The 23,295-nt window shown below is 45.6% G+C and overlaps 1 protein-coding gene across 5 annotated transcripts in view; it reads right to left on the bottom strand.

Moving 5' to 3' along the window:
• Positions 1–1,427: 1,427 nt before the first annotated feature.
• Positions 1,428–23,295, bottom strand: part of EXT2 (exostosin glycosyltransferase 2) — a 145,431-nt gene continuing 123,563 nt past the window's right edge. For 3 of the 5 annotated variants that reach the window (XM_042959558.1, XM_042959559.1, XM_042959557.1), the window contains exons 11-14: positions 14,277–14,420; positions 11,419–11,547; positions 9,598–9,680; positions 1,428–3,292 (exon numbers count right to left, since the gene is read on the bottom strand). In XM_042959558.1, the coding sequence (XP_042815492.1) occupies positions 3,154–3,292; positions 9,598–9,680; positions 11,419–11,547; positions 14,277–14,420 (495 nt within the window). In that variant the 3' untranslated portion in view covers positions 1,428–3,153. The remainder of the gene's footprint in view (positions 3,293–9,597; positions 9,681–11,418; positions 11,548–14,276; positions 14,421–23,295) is intronic. The other 2 variants (XR_006208723.1, XR_006208724.1) reach the window with 2 other exon arrangements.

The following is a 23,295-nucleotide window of genomic DNA, read 5'->3' as shown; positions in this document are numbered from 1 at the left end:
AAAAAGCGGCTTGCCCCTTCTGGCTCCCAGTCCCGGTCGCAAACACCAGCGTGATGCTCACGGCCTCCCAAAGGCAGCAGAGAAACTGGCCCTAAAAGCCACAAGCTGGAAGCACAGTTGGAAGTACATCAGACTTTGGCAGAGCACCGGGATAGTCGGTTTTGAACTTCATGACACTGAGTAAGGAGAAGACACAGTAGAGCATCATTTGCAGGAAAGAACCAGAGATTCTGAGAACAGAAGTTGTTGCTTTCCTCTTCAATTTTCCTAGAGAAGGAGGTTTTTGCCTAAACACGTGTGAGGGCTGGTAAAACACACGAGATAAGAATATTAAGAACTATCTAATGCTAACCAGCAAAAAAGTGTTTCCAATCTTGGCATTCCAAACTGGCTCATCCCAGTTGGGTCCCTGGGGGAAAAGGCGAGTGACTCAGTGCACACATTTGGGCCAGGGCCAGCTCAGGTTCATCTTCTGTACAGGCCAGCAGGATGCAATTTCTTAAAAAAGATTTCTTAATCTAAAACCAGCTGTTGTCTGCTGTAGGCCAGAACATGACATTTTAATTAGCATTATTGTTCCGCTTCTGAAACACGGCTCTATGGCATCCCAAGGGCAGATGATCCCAACCCAGGCTTATGGGTGAGGGTTGCTGGTGAGCAGCAAATAAATACACAGAGAAAGGGGTGGAGTCCCCAGGCCCCTCGGAATCCATGAATCATGATCCCCTGCTACATTCTTGCCCCGAATTTCTCCCTGTGACCTGCACCACCTGTCTGTTCGTAGGATAGAACCTCCGAGGTTTGTTTCAAGTACCTAGGATATAATACTCATTCTGCGATAGATAGTGTTTTATGCTATGTTGCCAGATCTAACCCACAATATTTCTGGGGGTAGTAAGGTGCCTTAAATGGAATTTTAATGCCCTGAGAAGTCCAGTGACTCCTAACAAGGTGATAAAGTTACACTAACAGAGCCCCCTGGGGCTCCCAATCATCTCAGATGGAAGTGGTCCTCTTCCAAAATCAAAGGGCTGACAAAGTTTTTAAAAAGAAAAGAAAGAAAATATTTACCCTCAGAGAGGGAGACCTGGATTACAAGCCAGCCACTAAGACAGAGGATTCAGTGATGGGAAAAAGAGCAGAAAATCTGAGGTGACGATGCTGAGGGAAAAATACCGGGGGTGATATATATGCACGTATACAACGCTCACCCGGTTCTTAGCTTCTGGCAGGGATTTAAATGTGAGGCCCAACCCTTCCACCCACCTTGAATCTTGGAAAAATGGCTAAGGAACCCCAGAAAGGTTAGCAGTACTCATCATCTGTGACAACAGAATTCCCTTTCTCTTGGTTTCTATCCTACCATCCCCAGGATTGTGAATATGAGACTAAGCGCCTTCCCATATCCCCTACTGACAAATATAGAATTATTCAAATCAGAAGTATTTATTAGGCACCGGTGTTTGAATGCAACACGAGGAATAATCACAGGTTCCGTGTGTGCACCTGCAACGTGAACAGACGGCGGGGAGCGGGGAGGCATCTTGTCCCTTCTTGTCCATTCCACCAGCACCAGTCCCGGGCTCTTGCTCCTCAGTGTGAGAGAGTAAAACTCATGATTCCCGCTTTCAATTTTGTTACTTCCTGAAGTTTTCTCTGACCTCTCGAAGTCTATAGGAACACATTGGAAGTGATTGTTGTTAAAACTACACGTTTAAAATCGATAGCACAGTAACTCTTCACCTTCGTGTCACTCAAGAGAACAATGGGTGGCATATTAGTGACTTCAACTGGCACACAACTCGGTTTCAGTAATTATAACCATATTCCAAGCAAATTGTTCTGTATTTTGTGTTCTGGGGACATATGTTATGGCTAAAGCCCAAACTGTGGCTAATCTTAATATTAGAGCCAGATAAATCTGTTTCGAATCCATAACATCTAACATTTGCCAGAGTAGATTTGTTCATCAACAGGGCTTAAAGAGGTATAATTCACACATGTGCAGTATTACTAAATGCTGAAATTTAACGATTTAAATATACCGGCAACTATGGCAAAGCAGTTGTTATAGCAGTATTTAACATTAGCCAGAACCTCCCTGGCTAACGTTAAGTTTACACCGAAAGAAGGAGGGAAATTTTGGAATCCCCTTGGGGTGGGGATCACAAGTGCCTCGACTTTTACAACACGGTACCAGCTACAGCAAGCAACTCAGTGTATGGTTATTACAGGCCCTCTGTTTTTCCCTAAGAATACCTATGAAAAACTGGATCTGATCAAGAGGCAAACAGAGTCCTTTGGAGGTTTGGGGAGACATCTTCTCTTAGAATGTTTACAGCTTAGAGATCTTCTTCTGCTTGAGGCACACGGCACCAGATATTCCTCTTGGCTGTGTGTCCTCCTGGACGTGGTAGGAGGTTTGGAAATAGACTGGAGTTAAGACCAGAAGATGGAGGTAAAATACACACACACAAAAAAGAAAGTTCCTTGGGTTACCAATAATCAGCATTTAAGACATACTATAAAAAGGAATAAAAAATTATTTTAATCATATTAAAAAGCCAAACCAAAGAGGAATGGTTCATGGAATTTACAGGATCCCAATTCAGCACCGGGTGCTCCACCGACGCCTGGGTCCAGTGCCTCAGGTCCTAGGGCATGCGTCAAATCCCTCTAAGCTGCTGGGATTTTGTGCCAAATTCTTGGTTTGGCTTTTCCTCCTAAAAACTCACTGATCTGAAAGAGCTAAAGGTGAGATACGGGCACGATTTACATGATTCCCCAGATCGAACATGGTTGACAGGTCTGTCTGCTCTACAGTCTGAGGGTCAGTAAAGTTTCCTTTCAGACTGTTCCCTGCAAACAAAGGGAGCCTGGGCTGCATCTAAACCCAGAGCATGCCACAAAGGCTCCCATTCGGCATTTCCAGCAAGAACCCATCGGGGCTCATAAGAAACACTAGAATAGCGCACGCACCGCTCAAGGTGCTTAGACGCTCTCTTCAGGTTCCAGTTCTCGAGGAAGCAGGTTACGTGTCACAGTCCAGTGTGTCAACTGAAGATCCCCCACGCCCTGATATCAGGGTGCCGGGAGGCTGTGCTCCCCTACTTTGTCCACGCGTCACATTCAGACCTCCGTCACTGACGGGTTTCACAAGCTGCCGATGTTGGGGAAGCTCTTCAGTTTCTCGGGAAAGTCATCTTTGTACAGGACAGGGTCAGCTCGGTGCTCCACCACCTTGAGCGGCATCGTCCCGAAGACTGAAGCAAACTTGTTGATGCACTCGGACCTGAAGGGTTTTGGGTGGGCGCGGGGGAGGCAGGTGAAGAGGGAAAGGGGTAAGGAGAAGAGAGAAAATGTTCAAGGGGCCGACAGATGAGAGCAACATACATACACTACTCGATATCAACAAAAGAAATCCAAGTATCGCAAGCCTGCTCCCAGGTTCTTAGAAAAGGTTGGGAGGGTGTGGACACAAGAAGTGATCTGGGGGTGCTGTGACTATTAGTTCAGGGGGAGAGAGTGAACAGAGGATGCTGGCAGGAGGTCACTGGCCTGTGCAGAGGTCAGTCTCTTTCCCCCTCCCCCTCAAATTCCAGTCATTCTTCCCCGTCACTACAAGCAGGCCTCAAACCAAGGTGGATCGGCTGTGAACAATTCTTAACCCCGTCTCTGCCAGCTAAAGAGAGGGCAAAGGGTGGAGAGGGAAGGGGCGCCTGGATCCGAGCTTCAGCTCACCGGAGTTTAAAAAGCCGAAGAGAGGACCTTACACCAGCAGCAACGGAAGGCAGAAGGTAACGGGCAGTGAGGCTCACTTCCAAACAGTAAGCTCTTCTTCACTCGCTCAACCAGCGTTTCTCGAGGGCGATGCCGGAACTGCTGGCCACCCTCCACGAGCTCCTCCCCGAGAGCGGGCCAGCCGCTCCCGTGTCAGAACCAGCAGCAACACGGGCTTAGGGCTTAGGGCCAGGGCGGCCCAGCAGCGCTGCAGGAGGGGAGACGCCGGTGTCCTTGACTCCATACCGCCCCCTGAAGCCCATGAGCCATCTCCTCAGAGGTGAGCGGGTCAGGCACGCTGGCGGGAAACGGCTCTGGTCAATCAGGCCAACTGAGTGTGACAGCCGGGTAATGAGGACGCTCCCGCATCCGGACCAGAGGGAAAAACAAGCCCATAAACACCGCTTTTGAAGTCAGGGGGACCTCAAGGATGCATTTCAGAAAGGTCAGCGCTCTCTCCCCTCAAGTCGGGCCCACGGCACCCGACAGCTAGGGTAAGAACACACCAATCGGAGGCAGAACCATTTCCCCAAGAGGGGTGGAAGTCCAAGACCCCGACCAGAAGCCTCTCCTGTCCCGAGACACTGCGAGCTTTGTTTCAAATTATTTTACTCAGTAAGTTTTTGAGTCTTCTGAGCTTGGGGAAGAAACCAATTAATAAAGAAGCCAGTTATCCTCAATTCCTTTCTCTTACTACGTTTCTAAGAGAACGTGTTACCACTTCATTCGGAGCTCTTGGAGCTAATAACATGCCTGTGTCCACCACCACGAATCAACAACTAACACTTATTATGGATTCCAGGCTGCCTTACAAGCGCCCTACATGTATTAGGAACCCACTCCAACCTCCCGACAACCCTAGGGGGTGGGTCCTATGATTATTCCAATTTTCTACTGGGAAGACTGAGAGAGAGAGGGGCTGAGTAGTATGTCCAAAGGCCAAATAACAGTAAGAGGCAGCACCAAACCCAGGCAGTCTGGCTCCTGAGGCTAAAAAATCTTAATTATGAGATGATACAATTTATTTACGAGCACAATTCTAGAGTCCAAGTGGAGCGGTTGGAAATTAACGACTTTTGCGCTCCTATGATGTGCCAGATAATTTACAAACACTATTTCATCGATTCCTTAAAGTATCCCCCTTGACATGCCCAACGGCTGGTTTACAGCAGCTTCCTGTTATGGGCCGACAAGTTAAAGCTGAGGCCTGAGCCCCAGAGCTGGAAAGTGCCAGAGCTGGGTGTCCAGCCCAGGCCTGCACTGGCAAGAGAGCCTCTGTACTTTCCCTCAGCCTACCAAAACGCAGAGGCAATGACTTTCCCTCCTGCCACCACTCCTGGGAGACTCGGGAGGTGGAGGCTGAGGTTCCAAACTGAGAGGGGACCCGGGAAAAGACCGAGGCGTGTCCTCAAAGTGCTGCCGAGGAAGCACAACAGCTGCCCTCTCCTCGAGGTACAGGGTCAGGGCAGTGCAGACAAAGTTAGTCTCTCCGAGGTCTTACTTTTGGCAGCTGTTCTGCCTACAAACATGTACAGATTCTTCCAGTTTCCAGTCATTATGCCCGTAGACTCTGGCCAGCAAAGCCCAGCAGGGCCCAACACACAACACAGGTACCGGTGGGTACGTATTAAAGAAGAACCATGGTTCTTGGCAGAGGATAGCGGCTCCCTGGCCTGCTGGAGGAGACTGAGCACAATGTCTCCTCTGTAAACAGATCTGCCAACAGGGCCGGGCCACGGGCAGGAGGCCACTGGGGCGAGGGCCAGCTGACTTGTCGACAGCTGCCCCTGGCTGACCCGGGCCTAGTGAGTGCTTCTTTCTCTCCATGCAGCCTGCGCCGGAGAAGCCGCCGGCTACTCTGAGTGGTGAAGGTCCTTAACTCTCCGGCCAGGTACTGACAGTGCTGTCTACCTTCTTTTCACACAGGGCATCTGGGTTGGGGAACAGGTTGGGGTAGACGGTGAGTCTGGTGGTGGCTGGTAGGTGACTTGCGTTGTTCTGTCAGAGGTCCAGCCACCTTGTCAGTAAATGCTCCCCTGGGTTGCTTTTATAATCCAGTACAGACAGGCTGAGAGCCACCACTGTCTACCTCTGAAGTGCTGGAAGTGTCTGTGGGAGAAAGGACTAATGGTTTTCTGTTTTCCTTGTAAACACATGCAATTACCTGAAGTAATCGGGAGCCTTTAGGACGAATGCTAGGGAAACTGGGAAGGAAATAATGTTGCCAGGCATCGTGCTACAGGCTTTCATATGTTATTACTTCATTCATCCCCAGCATATAACACGGTATTTGGTACAAAGAGGCTCAATAGATATTTGTTGAACCCATGAATGGACACTGTAATGTGATAGATACTAATACACCCATTTTAGGAGATAAGGAGATGGGAGTTTAGCATAAAGTCAATCAATTGTCTTAAGTCAGATAGCTATTAAGTGACAAATCCATAATTTGAACAAAGACTGGCCTGAATCAGAATACAGTGTTCTTTTTCTTAAGATCAGCACCGTCTGCCATATTCCCTTACCTTGTTGAAGCTATTGGTCAAAATGAACAGTTACATAGTCTTCTGGTTTTCTGGCTCTTAAAGAACTAACAGACCATCCTGGAAATGGATGCTGGCAGTAAAAGCTACTTTCCTACACAACTGTGATTTCTGCTCCAAGACCCCAAATATAAGAATAAATAAGCTTATTAAACCACAAAACCCAACACAAGGTCATAACTTGCAAAGTGGTTAACTTGCTTCACTGTTTTGTGCAAAATGTGAATTTTGCAAAGGGAACTATTAAGAAAAAACAACAAATGAACCATTCTACAACTGTAACTCCACTTCTGGATCTACCCACGATGGCTTAAATCATGCCTTCCTCCCTCCCGACCTAAGTGCCTTATATAATAATTTAGTGATTCAATCTTTAATCCAAATAGTTTTGCTCCCAGTTTCTGATTTCCAGATTGATTTCCTCTGTTCCCTATCAAATTTCTCAAAAGGGTATTCTACATACACTAACTCTATTTCCTCACCACAGACTCACACTCCATAACCCTTAAGCCCCACTGCTCCATGGCATTATTTTTTTTCAAAGTCACCAATGACCATTTAATTCCAAGATCTTTTCCCAGTCTGCATGTTTCCTGCTCCTCCCTTGCTTCTGTGCACTATAGACCCTGGGTCTCTCCGGCTTCTCCGGTGGCTGCTTCTCTGTTTTCGTTACTCTTTCTGTCTCCTAAATGTCAGAATTTCTCAAGATTCTGCCCTTGGCTTTTCTTCAGTCAGTGGCCATCTCTGGGAAAATGTCTTTCAGATATCTACCTTTGTTTTCATCTTCTTCCTGAAGGTTCCACATTTCCAACTGCTTGCTCCATATCTACATCTGCACATACAGAGGGAAAGACCCCCAAATCTTCACCAACCTGACTGTTCTCCAACTTTGCCCATGGTTAAAATCTCCTCCCGTCCTTGTTAATTACACTGTTAAAGGTGCAACCATCTGTGTTCCCTCCTCCCTTAGCTGGCCGTCTCCCCCTGACTGTATTATTCACACTGTTGATGGTACTATCACTCTTCCTGACTCGACATCTAAGCTCCCTCTGTCAATTCCTTCTCCATAACCTCAAGTTCTAGCATATCTTCCTTTGGGTGAAAAAGCATCTCTGAATATTTAATCCATCCCTTCCTTTCCACACTCAACTTAGCTCAAGCTTCCCATTTCCATATGTACTTTCGTCAATTTCTTCGCCTTCATTCTACTCTGCACCACTTCCAAATTAATCTCAAAACAATACTTTGATCAAGCTCCGTTGTTCAAAAACTTTCGACGGCATGTCAGAGCCTGAAGAAGTTCGTTCAAGCTCCTTCACTGGGCAGTCCTTCAGGGTCTAGCACCAACAGGACAGAATTCTACACTCTAGCCACACCGGACCCCTAACTGCCTGCCAGATACACCTTCAACCTGATGACTGGAACCTTCAGCCACCTGGTTTCCCCTGCCTGGGATCTTCTCTTCTTGTCCAGTGATCCTAGTGATCTTTGAAGGCTTATTTCAAGTGCCATCTTTTACAAAATTATTCCTAGTAATCAACCTAGTGAGAAGCCACGTCTCTTTCCTCTGACCAATTATAACATTCTGAGCCTCCCTTATGGTACTTATCACATATAGCTTTGGATTGTTACACACACACACACACGTGTGTGTGTGTGTGTGTGTGTGTGTGTGTGTGTGTGTGTGTGTGGCTGTTAATTATAAATTCTGACAGAATCTGATTTAAGCCTAACAACATCTGGGTAGCCACCTATTCTACTTTCAAAAGTCTGTTCCCAACAGGAAGCCCCCACATCTCCCTTAGTTACTGTAGTCAGTGTTTAATAATAATTATATCTAACTTAAATCTCTCTCACCGTATTTTAAGTCTCTTTACATTGGTCATCTCAGCGGTTCTGGAGAAGAGTTGCTTAGCCTTAGCATGAACTTCAAGGCCATTATCAGGCCAACGTTGGTCCCTAAAATTCCTGTCTTACACCATATAACCCCATCATTTTAACTCAGCCTACTCAACAACCAATCGCTTAATGCTATGAATTCTCCCAACACAAAGAATGGAGGTGGGTTTAATAATAATTTCATGTACTCCAATATAACTATAATTGGGGTCTCTTCCAAATGAGCTATGACAGTCATTGTGACTGCCCTTGACTGTGTAGTAACTATGATACCCGTGACAGATATTTCCAAAATCAGAAGAATATGTTATTTCACACTGACAATTAATAAAAGTCATGTCATTTGGGTAAAATATTTATATATGAAAGAGATAAAAGGATTATTTACAGGGTAGGAAAGAAGTAGGAATACGAAGGAGTAAAGCATTATAGAATCCAGGCCAAGTGAAACAACTTTCTGCACAAAAAGATCTTCCAGGCTTTAAGGATTTTAACATGGGGGATCGATTTCAGAAAGACTGCAAGCAGACCCACATGGGACCCGTGGACACCTGCGCTAGATATCTCATTCTCTAAGGGCCACTACAACCTTCCCTGAGTGCACTTTGGTCCCCTGACAGCACTGCTATGGGATGTCCGGGCTTGTTGTCTTATGTAAGGAGCTGCCTTTTGGAAGAATTAGGTTTGATTCAGGAGATGCCAAGCTTGGGGACCTTCGGGATACAAGTGAGAATGGTGAGGTCTAGGGAAAGAGTATAACGATCCGAAGGGAAGATGTAGGTTTCCCACTCCTTTTACATCCGTTCCCCTACGAGGCTTAGTATTATGTCTCACACAAAAGTATGCTTGTTGAGTAACTGACTGAACTGAAATAAAAGGAGGATTTCAGAGCTGACCTGCTCCTCTCACTCTGTTAATGTAAAGAGCTGTGCTTTCCATTCTGTTCTTGGTAGGTGTTTGGTCAGAAAAGGTAATTTGTCTCTAGGTTTGGTTTCATTCCTTCTAATCAAACTTTTATTGTCACGTGGAGATACCCTGCAAAACAATGCCGTATTCTCTTGGAATTAACTAGCCTCCACCCAAATGACTGTGGATGGCTGACTGTTAGTCCACATGGAGAATCTGACTTCAGGAGCTTAAGGCCAGCTATATTTTTAAGACCCTTCCAGCCATTACAAATTGAGTGAGTAGCATTCCAAATTAATTCTTTGGGTGACCTGGGCTTGAACTAACCCAATTCCCACAGTGCAAAAGGAGGTGACTATGGCTACCAGCTGCTGTCCTTATATCTCCAACAAGTCCCATAAACAGGCCCAAGGCAGGAAATGGGGATCAGAGGCTAGGGCAGACTTTTGGTTAGAGGCTCGCTCACCTCTCCACCATGTGCGTCTGGTCTAGCGAAAGCCCGTCAATGGCTGTGCACTCAGGACACTTGAATTTCTTTCGCGGTGTTACCTGCCAGAGAAGTACAAAAATACACCTGGCCGTCAGTGCCAAGGACGATAAAATCACGCTTGTGACAACACTCTGCATGCTTCTGTTCTGTAAGCTGAGCTTCCTGCTCTCTCCACACGCACACACACGCGCGTGCGCGCACACACACACCCCTCGCCATTCCTCCATTCAGTTCTGTCTGGCTTGGCCAACGGCACAACTCACAAGGGCCCAATAAAAAAGGCTTGGAGGGCTTTTGCCTTCTGTAACTGGAAAGAAGTGGTGATGACAAGCTCCTTAATTCCTGTTTAATGACTGTTTTCTCACTGCCAAGGTCCTTGTATAAACACCATTTGTTCTTGCAGCCATAAGGGCGATGAAATACAGCTTCCCATAACTTTCACCGTAACCTCGGTTCCAACAGGCACTCTTTTTCCTTCTTCCAGCTAATGGCAAATGCTTTTAGCAGCACCATGCTCCTGAAGGTGCCAGCTTCTTTTGCAATTCCCTTCAATCAGGAAAAAAATCCCATGGTCTCTCGCCCTCTGAATTCTTTTCCCTGACTCTCCCTCCCGCTCTCCCGAACCTTAAACTCCTAATGATTTTCTTAGCAAACCCAGGGAGACTGTTATCCAAACCCAGTGAAGCTAAATAAAGAGCAGAGAGAGGTTGGGCAGGGGGAGAATGCTAGATAACTAAGGCCAGGCTAAGAAGCACACAGATGCCAGAACGACTGTCCAGAGTGAGCAGGCATAGCTAAAATCTCTTGAAGCACATCAAAAAGCAACTCTGGAGATAAGAGGGGTTCCTTTAAAACTAATTTTGTGATTTACATATTGGACTTTTTCTTGCAGTGAGCTGTTGACTAAGTTAGAGGGCAGGGGGAGGACTGGGTCAAGTTTGCAGATTACAGATAGGGACTCTTCCTCTTTTTTAGTCACTTTGGCTTAATCTGACTTCTCCCCTCAATTAACAGCATGAACAATCAGTGGGGGCCATACCACGCTTCCAATGTACTGCCAGTACGGCAAGACTCCATTACAGGAATCTGTCCTTGAAGCACAGCCCATTTTTATATGGAATCCGAATTCAGAAGGAAAAAAGGTCAGGATGATTCCACTCATAAAAATACGGAAACTCTCTCTTCGTATCTGGGGATCTGGGTTTGAGCAAAATCTACATTTCAGAAACAGACATCCATTACAGATACAGAGATCCCCATGTGATCCTTGTGTACTCTCAGCTTTTATTTATTTTTTTACTCTTAGCTTTTAATATGTTATGGGAAAGATACTTTTAAAAATGGGTAACCGATATTTTAAAATGTTTAGAAAAACTACAGTTATCATTGCACAAAGTGTACTATCTTCTCTATGTCTATAAAAAATAAAAATCAGCTACTTTAAGAAAGATGTAAGTTGCATGCTTTAACTAACAGATCTAGATTCCCTATCAGCTTTGAGAATAAAGTTTTTTAAAAACATGAGTTGTAGATTGACCATTACAGCCTTTATCTCTCATACTGGAGATTAAAAACTGTAACTAAAGAAACTGTATTTTAAAAAAAGAAAATATGTTTAAATTATCAAAGCCTAGCTTCAGCGTTACAATGTGACTGCATCTTAAAGCTAAAAGAGAGCTTAAAGTCATCCAATCCAACACTTCATTTATAGTTATGAGAACTTCTCAGGCTCAGAGGAACAAAGACTTGCCCAAGATCACAAAGTTAGCAGCAGAGCTGGACCAGCAAGCCTCCTACCTTGATGACAGCTTTTCCCGTGACGTTAGCTACCAGGAAGTTCATGGCAATGTCTTCACAGTTCATATGAGCATCCACCCAGTTCTTGATATCCCCAGGCATTTTGTAGGTATACAGGTAATTAAAATACTGTCAGGTAAGACAAAAAGAAGAAAGATGCAAATGACAGTGGGCCATGGTTGATGGGGCCACTTAATGGTTGATGGTTAAGACAAAGAGTCACTTAATCATATTGTGGAGACAAGCTTTCTCTCATAGGATTAATCACAAGGCTGGTCAGGTGATCAAGTATCTTCAATACTGTCATTCTTTTAAAATTCACCTATTGTTGGGGCACCTAGATGACTCAGCGGGTGAAGCATCCGACTCTTGATTTCGGCTCAGGTCATGATCCCAGGGTCCTGGGATGAAGCATCATGTCAGGCTCCAAGTTGAGGGTGGAGCCTGCTGAAGATTCTCTCTCTTCTGGGTCGCCTGGGTGGCTCAGTCGGTTAAGTGCCCGACTTCAGCTCAGGTCATGATCTCACAGTTGTGAATTCAAGCCCGGCAATGGACTCTGTGCTGACCGTGTGGAGCCTACTTGGGATTCCTTCTCTCCCTCTCTCTCTCTGCCCCTCCCTCGCTTGTGTTCTCCCTCTCAAAAATAAACTTAAAAAAAAAAAAAAGATTCTCTCCCTCTCTCCCCCACTTGTGTGAGCTCTCTCTGTCTCAAAACCCCAAATAAATAAATAACATAAAAAATAAAAATCACCTATTATAAGCAGCGTAGGTAAAGCGTGAAGCCCTTGAATGCAGATGCTTCAGACTCATGTTCCATGTATTTAATAAGTAAAATATCATTCAGAGACACACTGTATATGGATCGCTACCAAATTCTTTTCCTTGAGTCACAATGCTCAATCCTCTTTGCTGCATTCTCTCCGCAGATTGAAAACAGAGACAGACATAAATTAATGGTGGACTGACACTGCAAAGGTATGTGTGTTTTTTTTTTTAAGTTTATTTTTATTTATTTTTGAGAAAGATACAGAGAGTAAGTGGGGGGGGGGAGAAGGTAAGGGGAGGGAGAGAAGGAAAGGGAGGGAGACAGACAGAAAGAGAGTGAGCGAGAGAGAGAAAGAGAGAGAGAGACAGAATTCCAAGCAGACTCCACACTGTCAGCACACAGCCTGATGCAGGGCTCAAACTCACAAACTATGAGATCATGACCTGAGCTGACATCAAGAGTCTGACGCTTAACCGACTGAGCCACCTGGCACCCCAGTATGTGTTTTTTAAAGTAAAATACATATGAGGCAATTCTGCTACTTCCATCACTTACATGTATGAAATAGTGTGGACATTCATGGAGAAAAAAGTGCACACACCGTACTACCATAAACTCCAAGAATTATAAACATTTATTTATTTATTGGCAAGAACAAAAACCCATTTCTAAATTCAGAGCCCTGAAAAATACACAGCAGTGCCGAGATACCAACAAGCAATCACTACAATACAGCTCGTTAACTTAACTACACTGGGGTGGACAGACACACAGATGTTTTCCTGACATCAGTACCTTGTGCTACTGCTGACAACAGACAAGTTGTTAGAGTTCAATTAAACTATACACTCCCAGGGGCACTCAATCATCAAACCGAATATTCTAAAGTCCAATACGCACTCTTCAACCTCTCCCTAGTAAAAAAAGTCAAACACATGAGGTGACAATTCTCAGAAGAGAGGAAACACAAAAGACACAAGAGGAATTTCAACCACAATAATCAAATCAGAGTGAAAATAGTAAGATCCATCTTCACTTATCAAAACAGCTTCAGTTTGATTTTTCTCTTTTTACATATTTCATGCAAGGAGGGGTAATAGTAAGATAGTTTTATATTTTGCTGGGTGTGCAAACTGGCGCAAACAATGCTCAAAACAACAGACAAATATATACATCAAAACCTCCCCAAAATGTTCATTCCTTTGACGTAATTCTACTTCTAGAAATCTATCACAAGCACAATTAGGAAAATGGATACTGATCACTATTTAAGCATTAGATATTAAGCTTATCTAAAATAGCAAAACAAACCAAAACAAAAAAACCAAAAGCAAAAAACACAAAGGGTGCCTGGATAGCTCAATCAGCTGAGCACTCAACTCTTGATTTCGGCTCAGGTTGTGATGCTGGGGGTCGTGGGACCGACACTGAGCTTGGATCCTGCTTAAGATTCTCTCCCTGCCTCTGCTCCTCTCTCCCACTCATATACTCTCTCTCTCTCTCAACAAAAAAAGTAAAATAAATAAATAAATAAAATAGCAAATAAAAAATTAGACACAATCTAAACATCTAGTGATAGAAAAATAGTTACACATGATTTATGGAATATTAATACAATAGCATATTAGCAGTTATGTTACGAAGAAATGTTAATGTTAAAAAAACTCATAATACATGCAAAAAGCAGGCTAATGAGAATATTTACAACAGTCTGCGTACGTGAATAAGTAAATAAATAAAAGGCAAACCGCAAAAAAACATCTATACGGTAACAATGATTGTCTCTAAGTGATGGGACTACAAGTGACTTTTCTTCTATGATAACATTTGTTCTGAATTTTCCATATTTGCTAATAGCAGTATATGCGTTATCTGTATAATAAGAAATATAACTAAAAAAATCACACAACATGGCCTTTCTTCCTTAACTAGTGTAGTTGACATATGACACGACACGGCCTTCGTAAGCCCTCTGACTAGAACACTTTTCCTAAACTCAGCAGAAATTCAACTGGGCCAAACAGAACAAAGAGCATGCGCTCAGTTGGGTCACCTCAGACCCACCTGCCCCCGCCTGCTGCCCCCCTCTTACCTTGTGATAAAACGCTGCCCCCGTGAGCACCATGGATACCTCATTGGTCCACTCCGACTCATACTTCCACTTATTCATCTCATGGTCCCAGAGATGCAGACGACCTGGGTAACCCACCAACCGGTCAGGAAATTCCCGCCACACCTAAGGCAAGAAATACATCAACAATCAATTCCCAGTTCAGACGACGACCGAGCACAGTGCTAAGTTATACACATGGTATGCAGACTCGCCAGGCTGAACTCTTCACCAGCTCAGATCAGAATGCGCCCCTGAAGATGTTCAATTAAACAGGTGCTAGTTATTCCGTCAATACTCAAAGACAGATGCGGATTCTAACTTCCTCCAAATCTTCCTGCGGTTGCTTGAAAATAGCTTACTGAGGGGCGCCTGGGTGGCTCAGTCGGTTGAGCGTCCGACTTCAGCTCAGGTCATGATCTCACAGTCTGTGAGTTCGAGCCCCACCATCAGGCTCTGTGCTGACAGCTCAGAGCCCGGAGCCTGCTTCAGATTCTGTGTCTCCCTCTCTCTCTGCCCCTCCCCTGCTCATGTTCTGTCTCTCTCTGTCTCAAAAATAAGTAAAAAAAAGTTAAAAAAAAAAAAAAAAAGAAAATAGCTTACTGAATTGGGCTAAGGTAGGTAATCCCTTAACAAATGATTATGGAAATAGGTTCCATTTTTAATGAATGCACACATGAAGAATAAATGAAACCGTGCAACTCAACTGTCCTAGTTTATATTAAATTTGGCAATTGTGAAACCTTAGAAAGTCTCTGTTTCTTAAAAAACAAAACAAAACAAAACTATTTCTCTGGAGCACACAGCCATTCCTATGGCCTTTTAGAAGCCTCATGTGTAGAGAATGTGCCTGATTCTATAACGTAACACACTGAAAACAAAAACTTGAATTCCACATTTGGAAAGGTTCTTAGATACGGTTTTGTGAAACAAAATTTGGTATACTGGGGGTGGGGTACCTCCAATGATCTTTCCCCCTGTATTTCTGTGTAAGTTAGTTTAACCTTTAAAAAAGAGGAAGTGTGTATTGTTAAGGAGTATTGACAATTTACCAGCTGTTCATGCTGCCACGTCTCAGCACCATGATTCCTCATCCTTTACCAGGCCTCTAAGGCTCCTGAGGGTCCAGTCCTGTGCCCTATTCTTTAAACTCTCTAATTTCAACTAGTTTTCATCCCTTTAAATACCTTCTATAATCTACTGACCTCTAAATTTGTTTGGCCCAGAATGTTCCAGAGATAACCAACTACTTCCTTAATATCTTCCACTGGATAAACAGGCATCTCAAACTTAACATGGTCAACACGTAACTCTTGATTCCATATCCCCAGATAAGCCGTTCTCTCAATCTTCTCATCTCAATAAATCGGCTACCTGACTGCCCCAGCCCAAAAGCTACGAGACAGCCTTTATTCCTTCCTTTCCTGCTTCCCCACACCCCATCCATCAGCAAGTCCTGCTGGCTCTACTTCTGACCACCTCTTGCCAATTCTCCCACCCCTCTCTCTAGCCCAAACCACCATCCTCTCTCACCTAGACTGTTGTTAACAGGGCTCTAACTCATCTCCTTGCTTCCACTCTCACCCTTCCAGACCATTATTTATAGAGTATCTCTAAGAGGACTATTCCTAAAAGAATATTAGAGTACAGATGGTCCCTAACTTAGGATAGTTCAACTTACGGTTTTTTGACATTTACAATGGTGCAAAAGCAATACGCATTCAGTAGAAACCGTATTTCGAATTTTTTGCATTTGGATCTTGTCCTGGGCTAGCAATCTGCAGTACGATCCTTTCTCACGAGGCTGGGCAGTGGCAGCAAGCTGCAGCTTCCAGTCACCATGCGACCACGGGGTCCACAATCTATATATCTAGAGCCATCCTGTACCCAGGCAACTATTCTGTTTTTCGCTTTCAGTGCAGTATTCAATAAATTACACAAGGTGCTCAACTTTATAGGCTCTGTGTTAGATGATTGTGCCCAACTGTAGGCTAATGTAAGTGTTCTGAGCACCTTTTAGGGTAGAATAGGCTAAGCTGGGATGTTTGGTAAATCAGGTTTACTAAATGCATTTTCAACTTACAATGGGCTTATCAGGTAACCCTATGGCAAGTTGAGAAAAATCTGTACTCTATACAGGGTAACTCAGCCAACAGGCTGTATCCCATTGTGTGTGTGTGTGTGTGTGTGTGTGTGTGTGTATACATATATATGTGTATGTATATATATGTGTATATATACATATATGTACATACACATGTATATATATATACATACACATATATACATATATACATCTTAATATATATATATACACACACACATATATATATACATATATATATACACATATATACATCTTAATATTATCTTCATCATATATGTCCCCGCATATATATGTCATATGGTCACATGCTGCAGCAAGCAGAGGCTTCCTCAATGCCTAGGTGTCACTGAGTCCAGGGAGGATGTGTCATTGCTTGCCCAGAGGCTCAGCCAGTGGGCCAGCGCCCCCCGCCCCTTCTGTAGTTTGCTAGGGCTAGTGGAACAGACTCACCACACCAGGTGGCTTAAAGCAACAGAAATCTAGAAGTCTGAAGTCAAGGTGCTGGCAGGGCCATGCTTCCTTCTGACACCTATAGGGGAAGGATGCTTCCTTGCTGTTCAGCTTCATTTGGCTGTCCATCTTGGGTCTTTCTAGGCTTGTAGGTGCATCACTCCTAACCTCTGTCTTCGTATGGCCCTCCTCCCTCTGTGTGTGTGTCTCTGGGCCCAAAATTTTCCTTTTTATAGGGATACCAGTCCAACTGGATTAGAGCCCACCCCAATGACCTCATTTTAACTTTATTACCCGAGAAGATCCTATTTCCAAATAAGGTTGCTAAGGGTTAAGATTTCAACATATCTTTCTTAGAGGGACACACTTCAACCCAACACCCCCAAAATCTTTAAGAAATGCTACAGGCTCTGAAACAAAACAAAGAATGGGTTCCCATGACCAGAATAACAGCCAAATTCCTTAGCATATTCTGAAGGGTGCACCCACTCTCCAACCTCTTCCACCATGTTCTTCCACATTTCAGTGGCCTTTCTGTTCTTTAATCCTAACCTCTGTGTCTTTTTCTTCTGACGGGGATATTGTCCCAGCTCTTCAAAAAGCTGGTTCTTGCTCATCAGTGAGGTCTCTGCTTAAATGTCGCCTACTTTTAAGAGGCCCTTTCACACCTTCCTAGCCAAGGTGAACACCTCTCCCACCCGGCCATTCTCCATCACATCCCCTCACCCCATCTTTTTCTTCACCAAACTTTCATTTTCTGAAATTGCTTTGGTTATTTATTGTTTCCTTATTGTTTATCTCCATGAGGACAGAAGTTTAGTCTTCTTCCCTGTGGTTTCTCAAGCACAAAGAACAGCACCCGCGCATGGCAGTGTTCCACGCGCACTTTCTGAACGTACAGACACGGAGGCTCTCGCAGGCGAAAAAGCTGAGAATACAAGAAGGCACTACAGATCACAGCCAGTGTCCTCCTTTATTCAGAAAGTCTGCAACGGTACCGCTCGACAGCTACCACGAGTAATACTGGGATATCCCTTGCGTGTGAGGATCACAGTAATAATTCACCATCACCAAAGCACATGTTTTAAACGGCTTCTCCAGAAGCGGATAAGGGATATTCGCTGAGTCATTACACTGTCTCACCCAGTCCTCCTGTGATCATCCACGTGCTTTTATGGGCTCTCTGACCTGGGTCTTGAGCGTGGCCTGGGGTTTCCTTTGTGTGAAACCTCTCAAACCCACAACCTTGGCCTCATTAACACCATGTTGTAACCAACAGAGTTAATCAGCCACAGCCATCGTCATAATAGCTGCAGACAAACAAAGTCGTGTCAAACATTTCCTCGGATGTGTAAGGCTGCTGCTGTGTTCCTACTCTGGGGCTTGTGTTTCAGCAGATTAAAATAATATGATACTCTTACAGTTTTATAGAGCGCAGAGCAACAACATAGTATGTGAGCCATAACTGCTGTTTGGTCTGTGGGCCCGAGCACCCTCCATGAAACGCACCGCCAGTTTCCTTTTGCCAACACCGGACACCTGCCTGTTCAAGTCACGCCGCTGCCGCAGTCACCTCAGCGGAATTAAAGAGCTTCTGAAAGGGCTCCAGGCACAAGTAAGTAAACCAAACACCAGGGGTGGGGAAGGGGCGAGAGGGGCGGGGGGGCACAGACGCGTGGAGGCATCCATTCAGCTGGCACCCCTGCCGGATGAAAGCTGCATCTTCCCCGCATCCACTTTGAGTCAACAAAGCTTTGCAATCCCTGCGCTTTCCCACGGGTCCTTCTCTGCAAGCCCCCACTGGCAGCAACCATAATAACACTGGCTCAGTTTTAGGGTCCAACGCCGTCAGGATTTCAGTCTTCTTCCTGTTGGCTGAAGCCACTTATCAGACTTCCCTCCACAGGGACTTAATTCGGTGACACTGGGTCACAGAATGCTGAACTATGCTGTTCTAAAAGCATCAGAGGTGTCCTGAACTTCAGATTCCTTTGGAGCCGTTGGTGAGCGCTGTTCCGCAGGCGGGGCCTCTCTGCCCTTGACTTACTCCAGGCAGCTGGATACAATCAAGATATCATCCTTGTCACTTCATCTATAACTCTGCAGCTGACTACGGGATCAAAACGGAGTGGGGCCGAGCAGGATGGGCCCTCTCTGATCGAGCCCCAGTGTAGTACGAAGTCGATTATGTAGACAGTAAAGCATCTTCCCAGCCAGCAGAGCGAGAACTCTAATTCCACCCCCTCCCCTCATGGCTACCCACCTCCCACTCCAATTCAACTTTTTTCTTTTTACCTCAGGGAAATGCTCCGGGGTCAGCCTTTTGTCACTGCTAACAGATGCCTTTATCTATTGCAGTGCGGGCATCTGAAACTTCACCCGATATCCCTGGGGTTCTAGTAACAGTGCTCCCACAGCTATGCTCAGGTCACTGAGCCATTACTCGACGGTGTTGCCTGCACTGCTGAAGTCCTCTGTATAGACTGTCCTCATCTATTTTTTTAATGTTTATTTTTGAGAGAGAGTGAGAGTTAAGAGAGAGGTGGGGGGAGAGAGAGGGAGACACAGAATCCTTACATTTAGGGGCCAATTCCACATCACTGTTTAAACAATGTAATACCATGCTGTTCGCTTCCACTCAAAAGTTTACAAACTTGGTCCTGACCACCTCTTACCTGGATTATGGAAATGTGTTCTTCTCTGAACTCCCAGCTATGCTCACTGAGCTGTTTTCAGAGTTATCTATCTCCCCTCTCTCTCTCTTCCTCTCTCCCTTCCTCCCTCCCTCCAACTTCCTGAGGTCTTCTGTGGCTTCCCAATGCTAGCTGATCAAACTAGGACCGTCTATCTTTGTTTCAAAGGCACACGAGGCAGCCTAGATCACCTGCTACAGAAAGTGCCCCAAGAGGATCTGGCTAAAGCAGATCCAGGCCTCGCCCTGCCACTGAGGAGCTGTGCAAGCAAACTCTTCAGGTTGTCCTGCGTTCGTTTTGCCATCTGCAAAAGAGGGGCTGGATTAAATGACCTCTAACGTCCTTTCAGGGCTAAAATCTTCTATCTTCTTCCTCACTGACATACTCCCAAAGAAACTAACCCAGCTGTGATCAGTTGTGAGTTGTAACTCTCTAAAGTACACGGCCCGCATTATTTAACTTTGGTTTAAAGTACCGTTCACATATGGGTACCCAACAAATGTTCCTGAAAAGAGGCTAGCTAATGCACTATATTCCAAGCTAACTTGGAGAGTGCATTTTAAACCCAGGGTGTGTGCTAACCACAGATTCAGGAAACAGACCGGGGGGAGCAGGGGGAAGGTGTAACAACAGGTGGTACCCATCTGGGCTATGCAATTATGAAATCACGGGTCAGCTTTAGGAGAAAAGCAACTCTCTGAAGGGGCTGCTATAGTCATCACAGTTCAAAGACACAGTTCCACAGGGATATTGCTACTGGGTGAGAGGGATACCACATGTATCAGGAGTCAGGAGCCCAGACAGACGAAGAAGCAGTGAGGGAAATGCGGGAAATATGGATCCAAGGCACATCAAACCGGGCTGGGGTTTCACTTCTGTCCTTGTACACGGCCCCTGGGTTGTGTCCATCCCTAACCATCAGAGTGGAACAGAACCCCAGGAACCAGCCCAAACCCCGTGGTCACACGCCTGGGTCAGCGGAGGCAGAGCTGCTGGGGTCCTGACTTTTGAACATCTTTGGATTAGTGGCCCTTCTTCCCTCGGGCTTGTCCTGCATGCTGCCCAGATGGGAGAGGGCTAGCTGGCTGCATGCCAATTCCTGGCTAGTTTCCACAGAAGGGCCAGTTATCGGATTCACTCTCAGCCCTCCAGGAACAAAGCTCACCTTTTATATTTGGAATTTCCTGAAAAGAAGTAGACTGGGGCTTGAGTTGATTGGCTTCATTTTCAGCTCATGCTTTTTTTTATTTTTTTAAATGTTCATTTATGTTTGAAAGAAAAAGAGCATGAGCAGGGGAGGGGCAGAGAGAGAGGGAGACACAGAATCCGAAGCAGGCTCCAGGCTCCGAGCTGTGTGCACAGAGCCCGACACGGGGCTCAAAGTCGCAAACTGTGAGATCATGACCTGAGCCGACGTCGGACGCTTAACCGACTGACCACCAGGCGCCCCTCAGCTCATGCGTTTTAGTCACACCGGTGGTTGGTAGTTTTCGTCAAGAGGTCTTTTTGCAAAAAAGCCAAAGAGCCTCCATCCACACCGGGGATGCAGTTAAATGCCAACGCTAGACATCTAGAGCGAGGGAGCCCTGAGCTGTCACCTGGAGTTCCCTGATGCTGGTTGGTTTTGACAAATACGTGTACATGCTGTGTTAGGTATTAAGATTTACCTGTTGGATCACTTCAGTGTGCCCGAGAGACCTTTCCAATCCAAGGCCAGGGTTTGCTTAAAATAAGCCAAGCAGCAAAGCCAGGATGATGGGGAGGCTTCTGGGATTTGGGCAGCCATTCTACTTGCCCCAGTCTGGCTGAAGGTCAGTGCCGTGGTGCTGGGAGACATGCTCTCCCGTTCCTCTCGAGTTCTCTCTTCGGACTCGGGGCAGTGATGAAGGCAAAGAGACAGGCTGGGGTTGGCCAGAGTTGAGAGAGTGTACCATTAAATCCCGCAATGGTAACCACAATTAAGAAGACCCTGCTGGAGAAGCTGGCTTTGAAACATTCTCCTCATCCTGATCTGTACCGTCTCACCCGATGGCACAACCAGGGGTCTTCTGTGGATGGTAAGGAGAAGACTCACGCTTTGGCAGTCTGAGCTGCTGGCCCCTGCCCAGGCCACTTCAGAGATCCGCAGCTGGAGACCACGTGGCAGGCAGAGCTCATTCTGTGCGGCTCCCTCGCCGTACAGATGAGAAAACAGCTGGAGAAGAAGAGGCCCTCCCAACGTTACATTGTCAGTTCGAGCCGAAGCTGGAGCCTAACTCCCAGCCTGGGCATCTGTTCATGAAGTCGCAGGATTTCCCACTCTTCCGAGGCTGAAAAGCGCCTCATCTCCCCACACTCAGCGCCCCGCTTGGGAAACAAAGAAGTCAGGCGGTGCTGTCTGGAATGGCATTCAGGACCGGTGTTCTACACGAGTGCTAGTGCAGACACGGGAAGAGTCACGCACGCGTAGTGACCGAGCTGAGGGTAGAACGGGCAGGGAGAGGAGGTGGGGAAACCCACAAAACCCTGTGCTCCCCCCTGGCATTCGTCTGCTAAAAGCTGAAGGCTCTTCATGAATGTGGTTCCCATTTAGCAAAGAAAGCCACATGCTCACACCATTAAAAGAAGGAAGTCCTGTCAGCTGTGCAGCAAACTAGTGAGACCCCACCGATGACATCCGTGGGTCTGCTGGATCCTGGTAATCGGTGAGGCTCGGGACAGAGAAGGAAATACAAGCAAAAAGCAGCTGAATGAAAGATTAAACTCCACTACTATCTTTCACGAGGCAATGAATCTCCTGAGAGAGAATAACAAAGAGAAGGAAAGACGTGAGTTTGAGGGGACGGGAGGGGTACGGGATGGGTCAGGACTGGGTCGTGGGTTTTCCAATCTCACACTCCTCAGGACACACTAAACGTGAAATCATTTTTATTTCCATAACCTCAGCTCGGGGTGGGGGGGGACGGGGGATACTATTTCTAAGTCTGGTCCCATGGGATTGTTTAATAAAGTTAAAAGAAGAAAAGTGATAAGTCAAATGGCTACTCTCTTTAAATCCTTTAAATCGAGTGGAAAACGGAAACTTTAGTTTTTATGAATAACTATTATTGAGGCTTCAGAATTTCCAGTTGATTTTGGTGAGGCTCAATTTAAAAGAGGGGGGACCAAAGATACGAGCTCTGTCCAGTAAGGGGGAACTCTCCTTACTTCAGGTCACTGCCCTGGTGACTTCCATCGCCTAGCAATCGGGGACACTACTACAAAACTGGCCAATACTTTGTTCTCGTCTCACCGTGCAAAGGGAAGAAGTGGCACTGACCATAAACTCTGTAATCCTGGCTGAGGCATCAGTGTGGTTCCAAACTGATTATGCATGAATTAATTCAGCATGATGCCCTCCTTATATGTCTGCTTAAACCCCATAATGTCCTGGTGGGGTATCAAGCAGCTGAGGGACTCTTTCAAATTATTTATTTATTTATTTATATCCCATGCATTTCCAAAAAAATGCATTTCCTTACGATAAAAGGCAAAAACTAAAATAAAGTCCAAACTGTCAGGGCGCCTGGGTGGCTCCGGTTAAGCATCCGACTTTGGCTCAGGTCATGATCGCATGGTGTGTGGGTTCGAGCCCTACACCGGGCTCTTTGCTGACAACGCAGAGCCTGGAGCCTACTTCAAATTCTGTGTCTCCCTCTCTCTCTGTCCCTCCCCCGCTTGTGCTCTTTGTCTCTCAATAATAAATAAAACATTTAAAAAAAATTTCTTTTTA

Source organism: Panthera tigris, chromosome D1 (assembly GCF_018350195.1).
Source record: "Panthera tigris isolate Pti1 chromosome D1, P.tigris_Pti1_mat1.1, whole genome shotgun sequence".
NCBI classification, from domain to species: Eukaryota; Metazoa; Chordata; class Mammalia; order Carnivora; family Felidae; genus Panthera; species Panthera tigris.
This window is presented reverse-complemented; position numbering and strand designations above follow the sequence as displayed.